This window comes from Pterocles gutturalis, unplaced genomic scaffold, assembly GCF_000699245.1.
Source record: "Pterocles gutturalis isolate BGI_N339 unplaced genomic scaffold, ASM69924v1 scaffold35942, whole genome shotgun sequence".
Classification (NCBI taxonomy): domain Eukaryota; kingdom Metazoa; phylum Chordata; class Aves; order Pterocliformes; family Pteroclidae; genus Pterocles; species Pterocles gutturalis.
In genome coordinates this window covers 15,334-32,769 of record NW_010116715.1, presented here as the reverse complement: position 1 = coordinate 32,769, position 17,436 = coordinate 15,334, and the positions used below count along the sequence as shown (strand labels likewise).

Here is a 17,436-nt window from a genome sequence, read left to right as displayed (position 1 = left end):
CCCAGACAACTGTACAGGGGTTCAGAGCACATGCTGGTAGATTCCAGATGATCGTGAAGAGGCCTCTATCACTTTTTTGCTTCTTTCCAAGGATGCTGGACACGTTACAGTATTTTTGTTACAGTCCAGAAAGTTTAACCAAATATGATGCCCCTTTATATACACACATACTCCTACAAAAGATCTTATAATCCAAAATACATCAGAGGAATATTACCCTATTCTACACCTGGCATCAGAGATACTGAGAGCGGCAGTGATGTGTTCAAGGCTGTAATGATTATTTACAATAAAACCAAAGTCCAACCCTTGCAACTCATCCCCTTGCTCTGCTTGCTGGTCCTGCCGGGGGAGGATCACACAGATCTGAGCTGTGTCAGGTTGGATCTCCTCCCCTTCCTTTGACTTGGTATTTGTGAGCTTTACAAGGAAAGCAACAATTCAGATAACTTCAGGACAGATAATTTCAGTCCTAGCCCCACAGAATGCTTCGGAGCAAAGGCACCAGCTCAGCGCCACAGCCCAGGGAGAGACAGGGAATGTGGGAAGGGGTCGGATCAGCGCTGGGGATGTACCTGCTCTCCTGCACCAAACCAGCTCATCTCCTGTTCACCACTGACAAAAGGACAAAGAAGGAGCCCTACCAGCTCCTCGCTCACGCAAAGTACCAAGAACAGTTGTCAAGCAAACTAAAGAAAGAGTCCCCAAGCCTCGAGCAGGACCAGCCCCCCGGCAGCTGCGGCAGAGGGGCTCCGTGTTCCAGACAGAGCACCCAGCTCATTTTGGGGTAATAGCCCTATAATTTAGATATCCAGGCCAATGAGGGCTCAGCAGCCACAATCACCGCGATTTTCGCCATCCAACCTAGCACAGAAACCCTTCTGTAATCCCCGTTTCCGAGCACATTATCTTTAATCATAGGCATAATAGAGATTCAATTTGAGCCCTCAGCTGCATTTTCTGCCTTATTATTCACAGCACTGTGTTTTCCTCGGCAGTAAACAATTTTCCCCCGTTCCATTTTGCATTGATCTGCCTCAAAGTTCGAAGAGTTTTTAAGGTTTTTATAGCCCTATGTGGAAGCTCCTGGCCAGTAATGAAGACAGAAACTCGGGGCTTTTACCCAGGAAATTGAATAGCACAAAGCAACCGTCAGGAGAGCACCCGTTTTCTTTGTTCTCTTTCAGATAACAACCCTGGAAATTTAGCAGTTATTTGCAGCCATTTTCCAATATTGTTTTCATCCAGGAGCCCAAATCCCACCACCAAGGCTTGCTCCAGCACACACAGTGACTGCTCAGTGGGATGCTCTCCCAGAGCAGAGTGTCCCCCTAAACACTTTGTTACCAGAGGTCTGTGCTTCACCCCTCGCCTCTGGTACCTTTTCTTGTACTTTCTGAACGAGTAATCTCTTTAAGCAATATCTGCAGTCTCAACTGTTTAGAAAGAAAGTTGCCAAAATGCGAAATTAATCCAGGCTGTGTAAATATGCATCTTCCCCTTAATTGACTCTTTAAATGCACCTGTGTCAACGCAGGCACCCCAGTGATGGATCAGCTTGCGAGACTGAAAGGTCTATTCCCCCCTGGAGGCATCTGGGCTAACATTTCATAAATTACAATCATGTTTTCCTTTTCTGTTAATATTTTCATTCCAAATAGGATTTACCACACACACACACACACACACACACTCCTGCAAAGCAGGGGAAGGTGATGGAAGCTGCTTGATTCCCAGACTTGGAAATCACAGTCCCTCCATCAGTATTGCAAGGCTGCGATCTGACTACAAAGATGTGTCTATCTACCCGTGCACTCACCTAGAAAAATCTCCATTCTTTACATCTGCATGTGTAGAGACATCCAGGCCACAGGAGCCACTTGTCTATGTGTCCATCAGGCTACTGAAGGTGTCAGATCATCTCTTCTGCAGCTCAGTGCTTGAGCTGGGCACCCTCATCCTGTGTGAAGGCAACCAACCTTCAGTGCCCAGCCTTGGACAGGGAACAGCTGCAGATGGTCCCACTCAGGAGGGTCACACAGGTCATCTCTCTTCTTCCCTGGGGAGCAGAAAGGACCAGGCTACATGGCAGCCATGGATCAGGACCAAAATAGGGACCCCAAAGGTGACCAGGGTACTGAGTCTGATCTATTGCCCCAGTGGGAACTGAGGGTCTCTAGCAAGGGATGCTCGATCCCAGCAAAGCAGCCACTGCCCAAGCAGCAGCTGGGTGAAGAGAACATTGTTTGTACACACAGGTCAAAGCCTTCGATGAAAAGTTAGTTCACTTTCTGAAATACCTAAGGAACATAACATTTTGTCTTACTATTATTGTGTTAGCCTGGGAAGGTTTGTGCGCCCCATCCTAGAGGGTGTCAGAAGCTTAATATTAATTAAATAGCAGATTTAAGGCTATTGCTCATAATCACAGCTGCGATCTGAATTATTGCTCGATGATATTCCACTTTTGCCCGCTTGCTGCTTTTGATGGATTATTTGCATTTGCTGGTTTATAACATTCATGTATTGCTTTGAACAGAGGCATCCTTTTTGATTCTAACTGCATCATATTCTCTGGTCAGATGATGGATTGGACTTTCGAGCATACCATAAACAGCAGCCCGTTCTGGCTAGCACGATATGTATCTATATTCCATATTCACTCTTCAGTGTATCCTGTATTCAATCATCCTTATATTCATTTCTCCTGATATTATTATTATTAGCCTTGGGGAACTTGTTTTATAGGCTATTTAGTTTGAATTAAGCATGTATGTCAGTCATTTCTTGTTTCTAAAGGAACGTGGATGATAAATGATGGGATTTATGCCTAGACTCAGCTTTGGACCAGTTTGCATCTTTACCTACATCAAAGTATTATTGCTAATAGGAGAACAACTATTGGATTCTTTGTCAAAATCCTCTATGCACATATTTTCACAGACTTTTTTGTGGATTCATTGAGCACAATTGGAAATTGCTTTTTCTTTCTACCAACTTTCTTGTTTGATCGGATATGGCCTCAAGAGAAAAAGGTCTTTTGCCATTTTTTGCCCTGTGGAGCTCACTGCCGCTTCCCAAAAATAAATTCAAGGATCGATCAAGATATTGATTATATTTCAACCATGTTTCATCTTCACTTTAAGCAATCTGTACATTGAGACTTAGTGAAATAATAATTATTTTTTAATTAAAGACACTTGGTCATCGAGGAACAAGTGAACCTAGAGGCACTTAGTTGGGATAAGCGTCTCACCATTCCTTCATTTGGCTTTAACGAGATCCATTTAGTGTACTGCTAGTGTCAAAGGACCACATGCACAAGTTTTAATGAAATAGTCAGATGTATAGTCAAAATGTTCCCCTACACTCCTCTTGATGCAGCTTTGTTAGCTTTTAATGCTTTACCTCCTCCCCACAAGCTCTGTAGCAAAGCACAGCTAAGACAACACGATGCTCAAATCGTTCCCCATCATCCTTCTACTTTCGCCTCCCACCAATGACTCACAGAAACATCTCTGGGGATTTCTGGAGTAGCTGGCATCCTCTGCGCCAGCGGGGAGCACGCTGCTGCCTGCTGTTCCGCACCCTTTGGAGCAGGAGTGAATCACCGTTCCCTATTTTTGGCTTAAAGCCCACAGATGCCTCTTGACATGACTGAGAACAGTCACGTTGCAGACGGATAGCACGAGGAACGTCACTCCTCTCCTCTTCCCCTGGTTACTACACAAACTCAGCAACTCTTATTTACCGTGATTCATACCAACGTTTTTCAGGGCGCAATCCATGCTTCAAGTTTCCAACTCATACTAAAAATCACAGCAATGCATTTACAACACACCCACTTTCTGGAGGCATTTGCTGTGACATGACAGCCCTTGGACTCAAGCAGTGCCAGCCACGGTTGTGTCACATACCATCGGCCACAGCTGTGCGTTAGGCAGCCGCGGATCTCCAGGAATAGACATGAGCAGCCTCATGCACAGATGCGGCTCATGAAACTATTTTGTCACATCTGCACTAGAAGATTAAAAGCTGTCAAATTATTATCAGCATGGAAATGGGTTCTCGAGGAAGGTGAGGATTGGGAACAGCTGGGACGCCACCACCAGAGCCAAACGCTGTTAAAACTGGCCGACTGTCTCCTTTCTGTATCATTTTTACAGACACTTCCAGCTACCTGACCAGAGGTTAAGGCAGGGGAGCCTTAAATCAGGTACAATTTTTCAGACAGAAGTTTTCCTCAGACTTCACTATGTAGGAGGCAGGATATTTGGGAAGGAAAACCAGACAAAGAAGTCATATCCCTCCAAATCTGGTTAGAAAGCAAAGCATCTGTGAGCCTAAACACGAATAGAAAAGAAAAACATAAGCACCCACAACCAGAGACCGTGCCTGAAAATATTACAAACCATTTAGATGACAATTCCTGCTCTCTACAATGCTGTAAGTAGCTTATCTAAGCAAAATGAATCCCCCTGCACTGGCAGAATGCCTTTACATCAAAGGAATAAAAAAAGAAGCCAAGAAGCAGTCAGCAATGCACGCTCCTGGTCACCCGATAGAACAGCGGGTATCCCTTCATGGCATACTGCAATGTAACCCTTGGATGATGCTGGGGACTTAGTCAATGCCCCTGCAGCCAAATTCATCCAACGATGACTCAGAAACGGCTTTGAGAGCAGAGAGATCCTTGCGGATAGGACTGCGGGAGGACGAGTCATAATGCATTCTTTCCATTTAATCCTTGCTGGTGTAAGCAGGCTACACGACTCAGTTTCTTGTGGGACCTTTAAAAAAATAAAATCCTTTAGCCACCAGAGAAGCCATATTTGTCCCTGTTGCTGAAGATAATCAGTTGTTCACATATACATGTGTCCATACCCAAGATGGTGTAGGCAGGACAGGAGGCACTGTGTGCACGGAGCAGGAGCGGTGGAGGGAACGTGAGCTCAAGACGAGGGATGTTTGTCTCATTTGCCTGCCAGCTGTGCCATCTGATGGCAGAGATCCTTGACAAGAGTCCTGATGCATTGGGTCGTGGAGGTTGTGGGCTTAAGGACAGAGGAAAGGAAGAAGGCAGGGATGAAGATATTTTCATAGCTGTCCTTTTTCAGAAGGTCAGGAGTTAGGGGTCTGTTTCTCTAAAGACCCAAGTCTTGATCTCAGAAACAGCCTTACAGAAATGCTACAGCACAGAGACAGCATTTTTAGGTACTTGTGTGTGTAGGGTAATGCCACACCAAGGGTCACAGGCACATCACTGTCCAACATAAAAATCATTATTGGTGATAACATAGGTTAAAGTCATGAACAGGAACTGATGGACTTAACTAGAACTTCTCAACAGGTCTTTTAGGCATATTTTTGGATGTGCTTGTACCATCATCCAGCACCAGCTGGTCAGCCACCCTGGACGCATGGCTACCCCAGCGGTGTGACAACCGGTGGATCGACCACACTGGTGGGGTGACCACCCTGGCCGTGTGACCACACAGCCACCACCCATAGCTGCAGTGTCACCCTGATCACTGCTGAAGCCCCTGTTTCAACTAAGAAACTCCACGTGTAAGTTCATCAACAGGGAAAAGACCAGAAGATGTTGGTGCAGCTCTTTCTGCCAAGCTGGAGAAGGGAATGTCAGTGGGGAAAGCCTGTTCAGAAACAGTCCATCTACCCAGGTCCAAGCCTGCACTTGTGAGCTTTATTCCAAGTACACGGAAACATAAAACATCTCATGAATTCCTGGGGATTCACAGTGTGAGCTCCTAATAAGTGAGCACTCAGGAACATTACAGAGAAGTTAGGACTCTTAAATAAACATTCATGCTGGGCACCTGATTTATAAATTTACTGTTCAACCAAAATAAAAGCAGAGCCAGCTCCCCTCCCCAGTCAGCCCCAGCAAAACCTCCCAGCTGGGTTCAGAATGAAGGGCAGGCACAACCTACCTGCTCAATTATTCACAGAGGTTATCCAGCAGACACATCTTAAATATTAGTGAGATAGATGACACTGTAATCGAGCTTAACATTTTCATTAGCACGGAACAACCCACAGCACTTCACACTCCGCAGAGAAGGGAAGGGGGCATCCTTCTACCACAGAGTAATCTGAAAGGAAACTTCACCAACAGAAACCAATTTCCCTGTATATTAATGCCAACCTGGCTATTCCAACTTTTTGAAGCTTGTTTTAACTTTCTACCCTGAACATGGGAGATGCAGAAGAAGAGTCCTTCCTGAGCTGTAGGACCCATAAGTTTCCCTAAGTAGAGTAGGACAAGACACAAACCAATCCAGCTTGGTCCTTCAGCATGCTCCATGTTTCAAAGGGAGATAATAAAACATAAAAACACCAACATCGCTGCTTGAATATCCATAGAGGGGAGCAGGAGACAGGTGAGTGTTGTTACACATTCCGGTTGACCTGCTCAGTGTCCCACGTGGTTTGTAAAAGGTGTTTTCAACAAATAGTATTAACTCACTTTGTTTCCTACAAGATACTGATTTCCAATATTTTTAACAAGTCCTTTGAAACACTCTGTGATGTGTGTATTTATTGCTTGAATAGGTCTGAGGTCTCAGGTGCAAAAGCCTGCCCGGGGCTACACGCCTCTCTCCACCAAGAACTTGATTAAAGGCAAAAACAAACCCATGCACAGAAGAACAATTTTACTGTTACAAGAAACAAAACTGTTTGGATGAGAGAGGAGCAGAATTTTCTCTCTGCCATATACATGTCCAAATGTTCACTTGCTGCCAATAGGTCATCAGGAAAATATTGATTATAAGAAGATTTGGTTTCTCAAATAGCCTTTAGTTTGTCAGACCTGAAAGCCACATTGTTCTCTGCACTCCCGACTGAACTGGCCTGTGTTCTTTTCTTTGACATGAGCTCTCTTCTATGCAAAACCTGCCACGCTGCCTTATTTATTATTGACCCGTCACAGTTTGGAAACATAGCTTAAAATAAATGAGCCTGAATGCCATGGCTGTAGAGTTATTAAACTGCCTGGCATGGAGGAAATTGCTTTTCATAAACATCCTGAGCTCCCATGGTTTTTTCTTAAAGTGTTTAATACAGTGAGAGTCCAAGTTAATCTGAATCAGTCTGCAAACAGAATTGCTAATGAGAAGGGAAAAGATGTATCATTGCTCAGTATCGAAAGACTGACGTTAGAAGACAGAGCAAAGAAAGGATTTTCACAATATACAAATAATCTTCTTTCTACTCACTGTCACCTGACGCACTAGCTCATCAGTGGAAGAAAATGCCTCCATCTCCTCGGTAGGTGAGAGCGCATAGATGATGTTGTTTCAGGTCTCCTCCACCACGGCTCCCAAATCTCAGGTCTCCTCCACCACGCCCCCCAAACCCCCCTGCCAATACAGATATTCTGCTGTCACCTGCACCCCCTGCAATACAGATATTAACAGGTGAACAAAAAATAAAACCATGATTTCCACATTATTGTACAGAGCCGCAGAAGCACGAAAAATATGCTATAGTTGTTGATTCCCTATTTAATATCTTCCCTTGGGAGCACTCAGGAATGTCCTACTGAGCTAGTGCTGTCTTGGGAGGGGTGCACATAGGTAGGTGTGCCAGTCCGTGCGAGGTTGTTTGGGAAGCCAGATCCACTGGGCAGATAAATGGCACGTGGACAGCCTGCTTCCCTGTCCCTAGTCACCCAGAGAGATTCATGGGGGATGTCCACACGATATCTTAGCAGCCCAGTTCCTCTGCCAGGGCAGGCTGCCTCTACCCCACTGCTGGTATCACAGAATCACAGGATGGTTTGGGTGGGAAGGGACCTTCAAGACCACCCAGTTCCACCCCCTGCCATGGGCAGGGACACCTCCCGCTAGCCCAGGTTGCTCAAAGCCTCACCCAACACCAAAGCTGAAGTTTGAAAAAGCTCTTTGTGTCCCTTTGATGTGGAACAGCCAGAGCTGCAGCAGGACAGGGAGTCGATGGGATGCCCTGTCCTACCTGCACACTTGGCAATCCCACCACTCAGTGCTGGGACTCATCTCTTACTTGTGCCATGCAAGCATGCCACTCTTCAAAACAATCCTGGACATTCTCCATTTACATCAGTCTCACCATCTAGGAGTCCAGACAGGCAGCGGGTTGGTGAATCTACTTCCTATCCATACACCCAATTCTCCTATACAGCCTCACGGTATTGCAGGTTTGAAGGGCTCTGAAGCCTGGCCACTTCTCCAGCCTGACATGGAGATGCAGTGGCAGAACCACCCCCCTCCTGCCCTGTACTCTTGAAACAGGGCTTGGAGGGGAGAGGGAACAGGGTCACCCTTCTCACCTGAGATAATCAACATGATTCCAGGGAGGGCTCCCTGGAGATGCCCTTACATCAAGTCTGAAAGGAGCAATGAAATTTCCAGTCCTCAGCCCATTTTGAGCCCCAGCAAGACAAAGGGATGAAAAACAGCAGCTGAAAACACAAACAAAAATCTCGATTGTCCCAGGTTCATTTAGCTTGGGAGTTTGCACCCACATGATGCTAAAACAAGGCCAGCACCGCCTGCCATCTCTTTACTAGATGTAAAACCTAACTGAATCTTTCATCAGCAGTTAATTCCTCTTTGCAATGCCTCTAAATTGAAGAAAATTAGTATTTCTTTTTCCTCTTGAAAAAGCAGCGCGGTACCCCAATCGGGGTTGCTATGCAACCGCCTCCTGCACATGGCTGATAACACTCCCGGCAATATTTCCCCGCCTGACTGCGCCGTCAGAACAAAGCCCGGCTAATGAAGCTTTCAAATGCTTTTTGCTCTGCCTTTGATCGGTTCAACATGGGTTTTCCTTGCATGTATGTGACAGCTACAGCAGCAACTCGACGTCCCTTTTGGCCAGGGACGTCTCTGGCACTGGACAGAGGAAACACCCAACGGGGAGTGATGGGCAGGATTGGAAGAGTGGCAAAACGCCCAAAAGATGCAACCAGCCTCCAAAATGGAGGGCAGCCACACACACCACGATGAGGCCGTTGGAAACACTGAGCTATTGGTGTTACAGACCAAGTCAGACATCCTCTGGTGCGTATTTATCCATCGGACATAATGCCCTTATCACCCTGCAGCTGCTGCCCATGGGTCTGGGTACAGCAGGGATAAACCTGCCCCCCAGCACGTGCCAGCAGGGACATGACAAAGACAACTCTCCAGGTTAAGCAGGTCCAGTCCCTTGAAGTACTTACAGATTTTTTATGATCTGTTGAAATAAATTTGACCATGATTTTGTTACACACCCCATGTAAGCAAACCCCTCTTCTGCCAGATTAGTTGGTGTAGCAGGAGCCACCATCATTGGCAAGGAGCACTGGCTTCCCCCTGTCAGAGCAACCAGCTGACGCTGAAGCAGTCCCACTGTGTAACTGGAAAAGTCTCTCCCTCCGTCACTGCCAGGTCTGCCCTTCATGGATTCAGTCACAGGGACAGCCCCATTTCTCAGAGAAGACACTTAGTCACCCTCCTCATCTTCACACTGATGGCCAGAGCAGGTTTCTTCTTCCATTGCAGATCTACCCTTTACCCATTCATTTCAGCAGAATACAGTGACATGGAGAGCATCTCCCTGGCCCTCCAGTGTCTTGTCTGTGTAACAGGATCACCTTAAACACACGTGCAGATGTCACACAACCCTGGAGTGACAAGGCAGTGAGGACGGGCTGACAGCACGTCCATGTGAGCTCACCAGAGTGCACAGACACACCTCGAAAGCTTAAAGAGGGACAAATCCTGGGAGCTGAATGCTTTAGAAAGCTCTGAGTGGTGTTTTCATTAGGAAACTATCATGAACTAAAGTCTGGGCGTGATTTCAAAGCCCAGTGAGTACCCCACACCCTGTGTTATTTCAGCACAGTCGGGACACGTGAGGTGCCTGCCTGTCCAGAAACCCAGGGCAAACCTGCAGCTGCAGAACAGTGATTTAAATCCCTTTCCTATGTGAGCAATGGCTGGCAGGTGCCAATTACCTGGAAGAGGGGCCGGGGACAAGTTCCTCCCACACCAGAGAGCTGGGAGGGTTGCCCAGGGCGAGCAGCACCCACACCCTCAGACAGCAAAGGGACAGGAGGAGCGGCAGCTGGAGGTGGAGCAGGCAACATCTGCCAACGATAATGCATCTAATCTGAGGGATTTGAATCACTGAATGGTTTGCGTTGGAAGGGATCTTAAAGACCTTAAAGAGTTCTCACCCCCTGCCATGGGCAGGGACACCTCCCACTAGCCCAGGTTGCCCAAAGCCTCATCCAGCCTGGCCTCGAACCCCTCCAGGGATGGGGCATCCACAGCTGCTCTGGGCAACCTGGGCCACTGCCTCACCCCCCGCAGAGGAAATTAATCTTGCTGTCAGAGACATAAATTCTGCAAACAACCAGAGTCACAAGAGAGCACAGCACCCAGGGAATCCAACTCACCCCTGCTCGAGGTTTAGGTTAGAAGAAAACAACCCACCTGGCTGTTCACCCGCCGTGGCTCTGCCTTGCCAGGCTGAGCTGAAGAAATTGCAGCGTGAATGCTTTTTGTTGGAGACAAAGTTATCTAACAAGAGACAATTATGTGACATTACCATTAAAAGCAATGTGTGAGGAAAAAAAAGCTTTAAGCCTGTGTATCCCAAGGTCTGCAAACCCCTTTCTCTACCCTTGTACTAAATAGGTCTCATTTAGCCCATTTGTTCTCTCCCAGCCAGGCAAAGTGAAAGTAGGGTTGATCGATTTGTTAATTACAGTAATTTTACCTTAAATGCAGACAGCTGAGTGTTCATCAAGTCACAAATTCGCCTGTTAGTGAGAGACCTCCCCCCTGCTAAATAATTAGGGATAATAAGTGGCTCATAATAAATGCAACCCACAACAAGGCGCTCCGAGAGCACAGCGCAGAGTCAGGAGGGCTATTAGGGAACCCCCAGGTCTATTTCTCCTTTTGAAGAAAACAATGCAATATCTTTAATTGTCTCTCTTGAAACCCTGAGCCAGCTCTGCTGGTTTGTTATAAGTAAAAGGCAATTACTCCACTTTCTGCCTGCCTCTTGTGTCCAGAGAAGGCTCACTGCCGAGCCGTCAGCACAGAGCACAGCAACTTTCTCCACCTGCACTCACCAGGCACACGGAAAGAGCCGAGACAGGAGGTAACACAGGTGGGTCATGCATAACCACACTCCTCAGGACTTTTAAAACTCTGGGTAAGGCTCAAAAGATTCCGCTTCAACACCCGTCACAAGCAGCCCATGCACAGCTTGAAGCATCCATCCCCACGCATGGACCAGCACGATGCACATTCGGTGCCGAGGGCTCACCTCACCTCCCAGTGCAGAAAAGGCAGACTGGCCAGAGCTGAAGGCAAAGGGGAAATCAACCTGCAAAGGATGGGGAACCGCTGATGGTGGCTTCTATGGCAGCCTGCCAAGAGCAAGGTTTGGGATGAGTGAGGAGGGGACAGCAGAGCTCACGTGCATCTGCATCTCTCCCAAACCCTGCAAAACAAACAAACAAAAACCCAAACCACTCACACAGGTACACCTATACCCTTTCTGCTGGCTTTCTTCCTCTTCTTCTCCTTTATCCCCTAGGTAATTACTCCTTCAACTTCTCCAGCCAGCCTTGGACAGCACTAGATAACAGAACGTGGGGTGGGGGGAAAAAGTTCCAGCCCCTTGAGCTCAAGGGGTCCTGCCAGGTCCGGGTGCTGGGGAGCAGCACTTCAGCAGGTCAGCTCATGCCTTCCCCTGGAGAACAGGGAGCAGGGAAGGGACAGCCAACGCAGGGCTGCTTTGAGAAAGAAAGGGTTTGTCACCACATCGAAAAAAACAACCTCCCAAGCCCAAGTTTGTAGGGAGTAGGGATAGCTGGGGAAGACAACAGGAACTGATCCTACCGTGACAATTGCTTAGCTCACAAGCCAGTGCAGCTGAGCATTTTCTAGTAACTTAAAATATCCAACTGTGGCCTCTTATTTCCTTCCCCCAAGGTGAAGACGTATGCAACCTTTGTGTGCAATCAGGATCAGGCAGGATTTGGAGAGAACTTTAAAGTTTTATTCTCTCAGCATGCAAAAACACAGATGTCATTTGTTTTCAACACTGGGGAGCGCACTGGGGGAAAGAAATAGATTTAATCAAATGCAACTGTGTTTTGTTTACAACAATATTTGCTGTCATTTACTTACTTTGCTCCAGGAAGTGCATTCCGCTGTTTTCCGAGGGCATTTCCCTCTGAGGGTTGAAGCTTCATTTTTTCCTCTGAAGACCCTGTATTTCTGCAAAGATCTTTTCCTGAAACAATTTTTTTTTTTTAAACATGTGGTACTTCAGTTCCACTTCATCCGCAAACATGTTTACCCAGCATTTGCAAGATTCTTTTATGCTGGGTCCTGTTATCTCAGCACACCCGACCAAGTTGCATACAGAATAAATACCGGGCTTTCCTTCTGAGCAGGGGAGATAGCTGTGGAATGATCAATCAAAAAATGCCCTTGGGGATGGCAGAGATTAGCACTTTGATACTACTGAAGATGAATGGGTGAAATAAGTTTGATAAGCTGGTGTTTTCCTCAGATAATTGCTCTGAAAGCTTTCTAAAGCCGATCAGATCCTCCTCCCTTTCCTTTTGTTTCTGGACAGGATAGCAAGTGCTGCTTTTCTATCAGCAACACTGGACAGGCTGCTGCTGGTACTGTTTTTAAACAAACAGGAGTGGATTTATGCCACATTTCATCACTGACTATTGAACACTAAAATATTAATCCTAATTTAACCAGAAATTCAGACAGGAGTCCTGTTATTCTAGGTCAGCTTGGCTACTCATCCCAGCACCTACGTCACTGTGCAGAGCCCAGCTGAGAGGGGATGAGGAGGTGGGAAGGGGACTTCTTGTGGGATATTGACATCTCACGGACTTCTTGTGGACCTGGTGAAGATTTCAGTCCACCCTTAGGCTTTACTCTTCACCAACAGCTCTCCTTCCTTCAGAAGTCACTAATCCTTGGTGCTGACAGACTCTCAGCCCGCTCTCAAGCCACCAGCTCCAAACCTTTCTCTGGGCTTTCTGAACCCAACACTGGCCTCTTTTCTTCTTCTTCTTCTTCCTGGATCGTTCTTTCACAGCTAACCCACAGGATTGTCCAAAGAGGAACTTCTGAAGCTGAAACGTGAAACTTGCCAAGCTCACTCAGACCTCAGGTACATCCCTCTTCAGGTATGAGGCTGATCCTCACAACATTCACAGATGTGATGCTATTTATGCTGCTAAATTATTTTCAGCCACTAATGAAACTGGAGCCAAGAGATTTTACAATAGTTTTATTGCTTCATTGAATAAATGACTTTTAAATACAGAATTAAAAATTTGTAAAAAAAGTTAATAAAAGCCAGCATTCAGAAGTAGGTTGCACGTCAGTGACTGAAAATTCATACTTACTTTTTGGTACAAAGATAGGAAAGAAAAAATTAAAAAAGCATATCCATCATCTGGAAAGAAATTTTTTTTTTCATTTCCTTTCACGTTTGAGAACTGATATTTGTCTCATGAGAACCTCCCAACAACTTTGTTTTTCACAGCACTGATTCACATTGTTTGGTGTCCAAAGAAACCCACTCATCTGTTGCTTAAGGAAGCAGTGATGTAGTGTTTTCCCCTCCTGTGTAAGCCAGTACAATTCATAAAATCCCTGTTTTGCAGCGATGCAATTTAGCTTACAAAACATCTTTGAGAAGAAACAGGTTCTCCTCTCTCTCCCACAGATATATTTATGTGTTAGGTATTTCTTAGATTATCACATCTCTGGAATTTGCTCTTTGCTGAGCTCAATCACTGCAACAAAGATTTCCAGAAGTGATGAGGGAATAGGTACCATCGATTTTTAATGCCCAATTTTAAAGCAGCTTGATCTTTCAAGAGACACAAATCACCCACCCTCAAGGACAAGAATCAGGCCCTGTTAGGCACAATTTAAGCCCTATAAAACAGAGGCACCTCAAGAAGTCTTGACATTGGGGTTCAGGGTTGGGAAGTGGGGTTTTTTGCAAGTTTCTATTCTGAATTCTTAAAAAGAGACAGCTATGTAGCTGACCCTTGAGTCAGTGCACCTGCATCATCTGAAACAAAAAAAAGTCGACAGGCTCACCCATGCATGTTCACAACAGGTTAGACAGAACACGGACTATGGCTCACCTGCTCCTCAAGGATCCTAACAACCAGGAGAATCTAACCACACAGACAGACACGCCACAGAATGAAGTGCCCTTACAATAGAAACTGGGGCTTGGAGATAATGAATAGGGATAGCTATACATCAGCCTGGGGAAAAAAAACAGAGGAGGGAAAGTTCAGACTGCAATGGAAACAAACTCAGTTAAACAAAGGAAATAATACTGGAGGTTGTCACTAGTGCAGCGAGGACTTGGCAAACAAAATACGTTGACTACACACTTGCAGGGCAGCCTTGCTTCTGCCACATGAATAAATATCCAACAGTTTTTAAAAACAGTACATAAAAAAAAAAAAAAAAGACATCAGGATTTTCAGAAACGGTGCGTGTTCCAGCGCCTGTAACTGCATAGTAGGTTCCCTCACGTGAGGTATTTCAGCATCACTGGGAAGGAAAGTGATACTTTTGCACTCCTCTTCCACAAGCCCAGTCTAATTTGAGCTGAGGTCGTGTGATGATTAAGCAGTGATGCAAGGTGCAAGCGTTCTGCTCTGCCCTCACCTCTCCAGACCACAGCGACCGCACCATGCCAAGCGGGATGAAAATGTGCAGTCAGAGCAGTAAAGGCTCAGTTCAGCACCCACCGTGTGACCAGACACAGGCACGGACCTCTCCTTTCAGCCACCGCACATCTTGGGGGGTTTTTGTTTTGTTTTTTAAACAGATGTGTCCAGACAGAGTCTTCCAAAAAGCAGTTTAGTTCAAGTGGCCAGGTCAGATTACTAACCTCGAATTAACTTCAGAACATTTCCTAGGTTACCCATTGATATATAGATCATCCAGCAAAATGAATGAATTCTTTACTGTCATCAATGGCAACCTACACGTTTGTTTTCGCATTACCAGCAGAGCTGCCATGGGACAGGCATCTCTTCCATCAACCAGTACATTTGAAAGGCTGCTATCCATCCTGTACTTTTTTCCAAGGGAAGTTATTTTCTTGTGTTGCATATATGTATTTAACTGTAGTCATTAAATACAGGATGTTGGCTTCTCATTCCATCTGGCCTTTTGGGAAGCATCCTTTTTCATTCTTCAAAGAATGTTAACAGTGTCTTATTAGCAAAACCCAGGATCACAACTTCTAGGGATGTGCAACAGTCATAGTGGATCTCACCAAAGGGATGTCATTAGTACCACTGCAGCATTTGGCTGTCTCTCCTCCAAAATGTGGATGTGATCAAAAGAAAGAGCAAATCCAGAAGGAAGAGATATCTTCTGCCATCTTCAAGACGTATCTTCTCTTATGTTCCATCTTTGCTGCACAATCACTGTAGATTTTTTTTGCAGGGTTTGTTTTGGGGGGCTATTTTGTTTAAGAGTAATCATACCTCCTGCAAATTCTGCCACATAATGATAATTGCTGCTTGCTACCAACACCCCTGTTAGCATGTAGGCTCGTGTGCTCTCACAGCCAGCTGTCATGGAAGTAGTAGATAAAGCTGGTTTTCCTTCAAAGACACGAGCACTGTCCAGTCTGTGACAATATCTGGAACATCTCTATAGGTTTTCCATGCCTTCTGCTCGTGCTTTCCTTAGAACATTCGAGGATAAGATGGGTTTTGCTTAATTATCCACTCAGCATGGGGATTGATGTGGTACAAGTCTAAGAGGTAAGTGTCTGGGTCCAGGCAACGTTCGCCTATCAAAACAAGACATGCAGAAGAAAAGCATTTCTTATATCCTTAGTCCTACAGTTGCTAGGGTTTGTTTTTTTGAGTTTGTTTTGCTTTATTTTTCCTAAAAACTGGTATTTGTTCACATAGATTTCAATATCACAACCATTCAAACATGTTTCCACAAATCTGGAAAAGTTCTAGTTATTTATGTGAAAATTAACATATGTTTCTTAAAACTATACTAAGCCCAAGCTTTGACCTTTGCAGAAAGGTACTCTAATACCCAATAACTTTAGCACTTGAAAACCGTAATGAAATATGTTAGCGATCAAATCCAGAGAATTGTTGCCAGTGACAGAGCTTTTCTTCTACAGACGCTACTAAGAGAAATACTAAGAGGCAGCCAAAGCACTCCAGTAACTGACAGTGTCCAGAGCCAGCTGTAACAGGGCACGACAATTCTATTTTCAGACACCCCTACTCTGCTACTGCGGTCATATTAAAGTCTCCTCTCCATTTGATAACATTACCCCATTGACGAATGGAAATTGGTAACTAATGAACATCATCAAATTGTTTAACTACATGGTTTGAGAAACTTCTACCCAAGTTATCCTGGGTTCTTTTGTATGGAAGCCGATGAAGGCAGACAGAATTCACACCTGGAGCTGGCAGGCATTAGTAGAGAGGCCATGTGCCAGCATACTGCTCTTAATTAAAGCCCAGACAAGAAGCACACAGTTAAAAGCCTGTAGTGGCACAGGATGAGGTTGCCCTTTGCCTAGATGAGTGTAGTTTATGGTCTTAACTTCTACATTTAACCCCAAACATGAACCTTTGTCACTGAGGGAAGAGGGAGTTTAACATGGTATGTTTAACCGAATGGGAGGTTTGTTTGGTTTTAAGATGGACAAAGTTCTGCATGTCTCTGTTCTCAAGACTTTGGGACTCTTGAGTTTCCACCTTTTGTAATAGGCAGCTTCTGAATAAGATCCACTAGCATTAAATATTTTTGGAAGCCCAGGCTTCAACCTTGCCTCATGCTTGCACTATAAAGGCTTTGTGGTGATGGCTGGACGACATGGGAGCTATCAACACAAGAGCTGTGACAGGTACTGTTTGCTGTGGGTGAGGTGAACCCACACTTGTTCATCTGTATTTTAACTTTTAGAGCCCCCTCCAGATCCCATCCCTTTTTTACCTCCCTCCTAAGATCAGTTAAGCATAAAAACCCAGGATATTAAGATCCTTTTTTTCAGTCACCTCCCAGACTTACCAATATTGCCTCCCACTTCATACAGGAGCAAGTTTGTGCACTCCATTGAGTTGTTACTGCAGAAAGAAAAACACACTGAAGTTAACAAAGCTCTGCAAAATGTTATGTAGTTTAGTAACATTTCTTCCTCCAAACTGCTTCTGGTTCAGAGGCCAGCAATGGTCAAGCAAACTACAGTCCATGGTACAGAGACCTTTCTGATCCTCCTGAACAGAGCAGATGTTGAAAAGGACACCCAGAAATGGAGAAAAGAAGACAAGGCAGGTATTCCTCACTGGTAGCGAGAAGTACATGACGTGCAAAC

General features: G+C 45.4%; 1 protein-coding gene across 1 annotated transcript in view; it reads right to left on the bottom strand.

The window, feature by feature from the left end:
• Positions 1 to 15,723: 15,723 nt before the first annotated feature.
• Positions 15,724 to 17,436, bottom strand: part of ARHGAP40 (Rho GTPase activating protein 40) — a 14,723-nt gene continuing 13,010 nt past the window's right edge. The window contains exons 13-14 of the mRNA XM_010075589.1: positions 17,133 to 17,188; positions 15,724 to 15,879 (exon numbers count right to left, since the gene is read on the bottom strand). Of these exons, the coding sequence (XP_010073891.1) occupies positions 15,773 to 15,879; positions 17,133 to 17,188 (163 nt within the window). The 3' untranslated portion in view covers positions 15,724 to 15,772. The remainder of the gene's footprint in view (positions 15,880 to 17,132; positions 17,189 to 17,436) is intronic.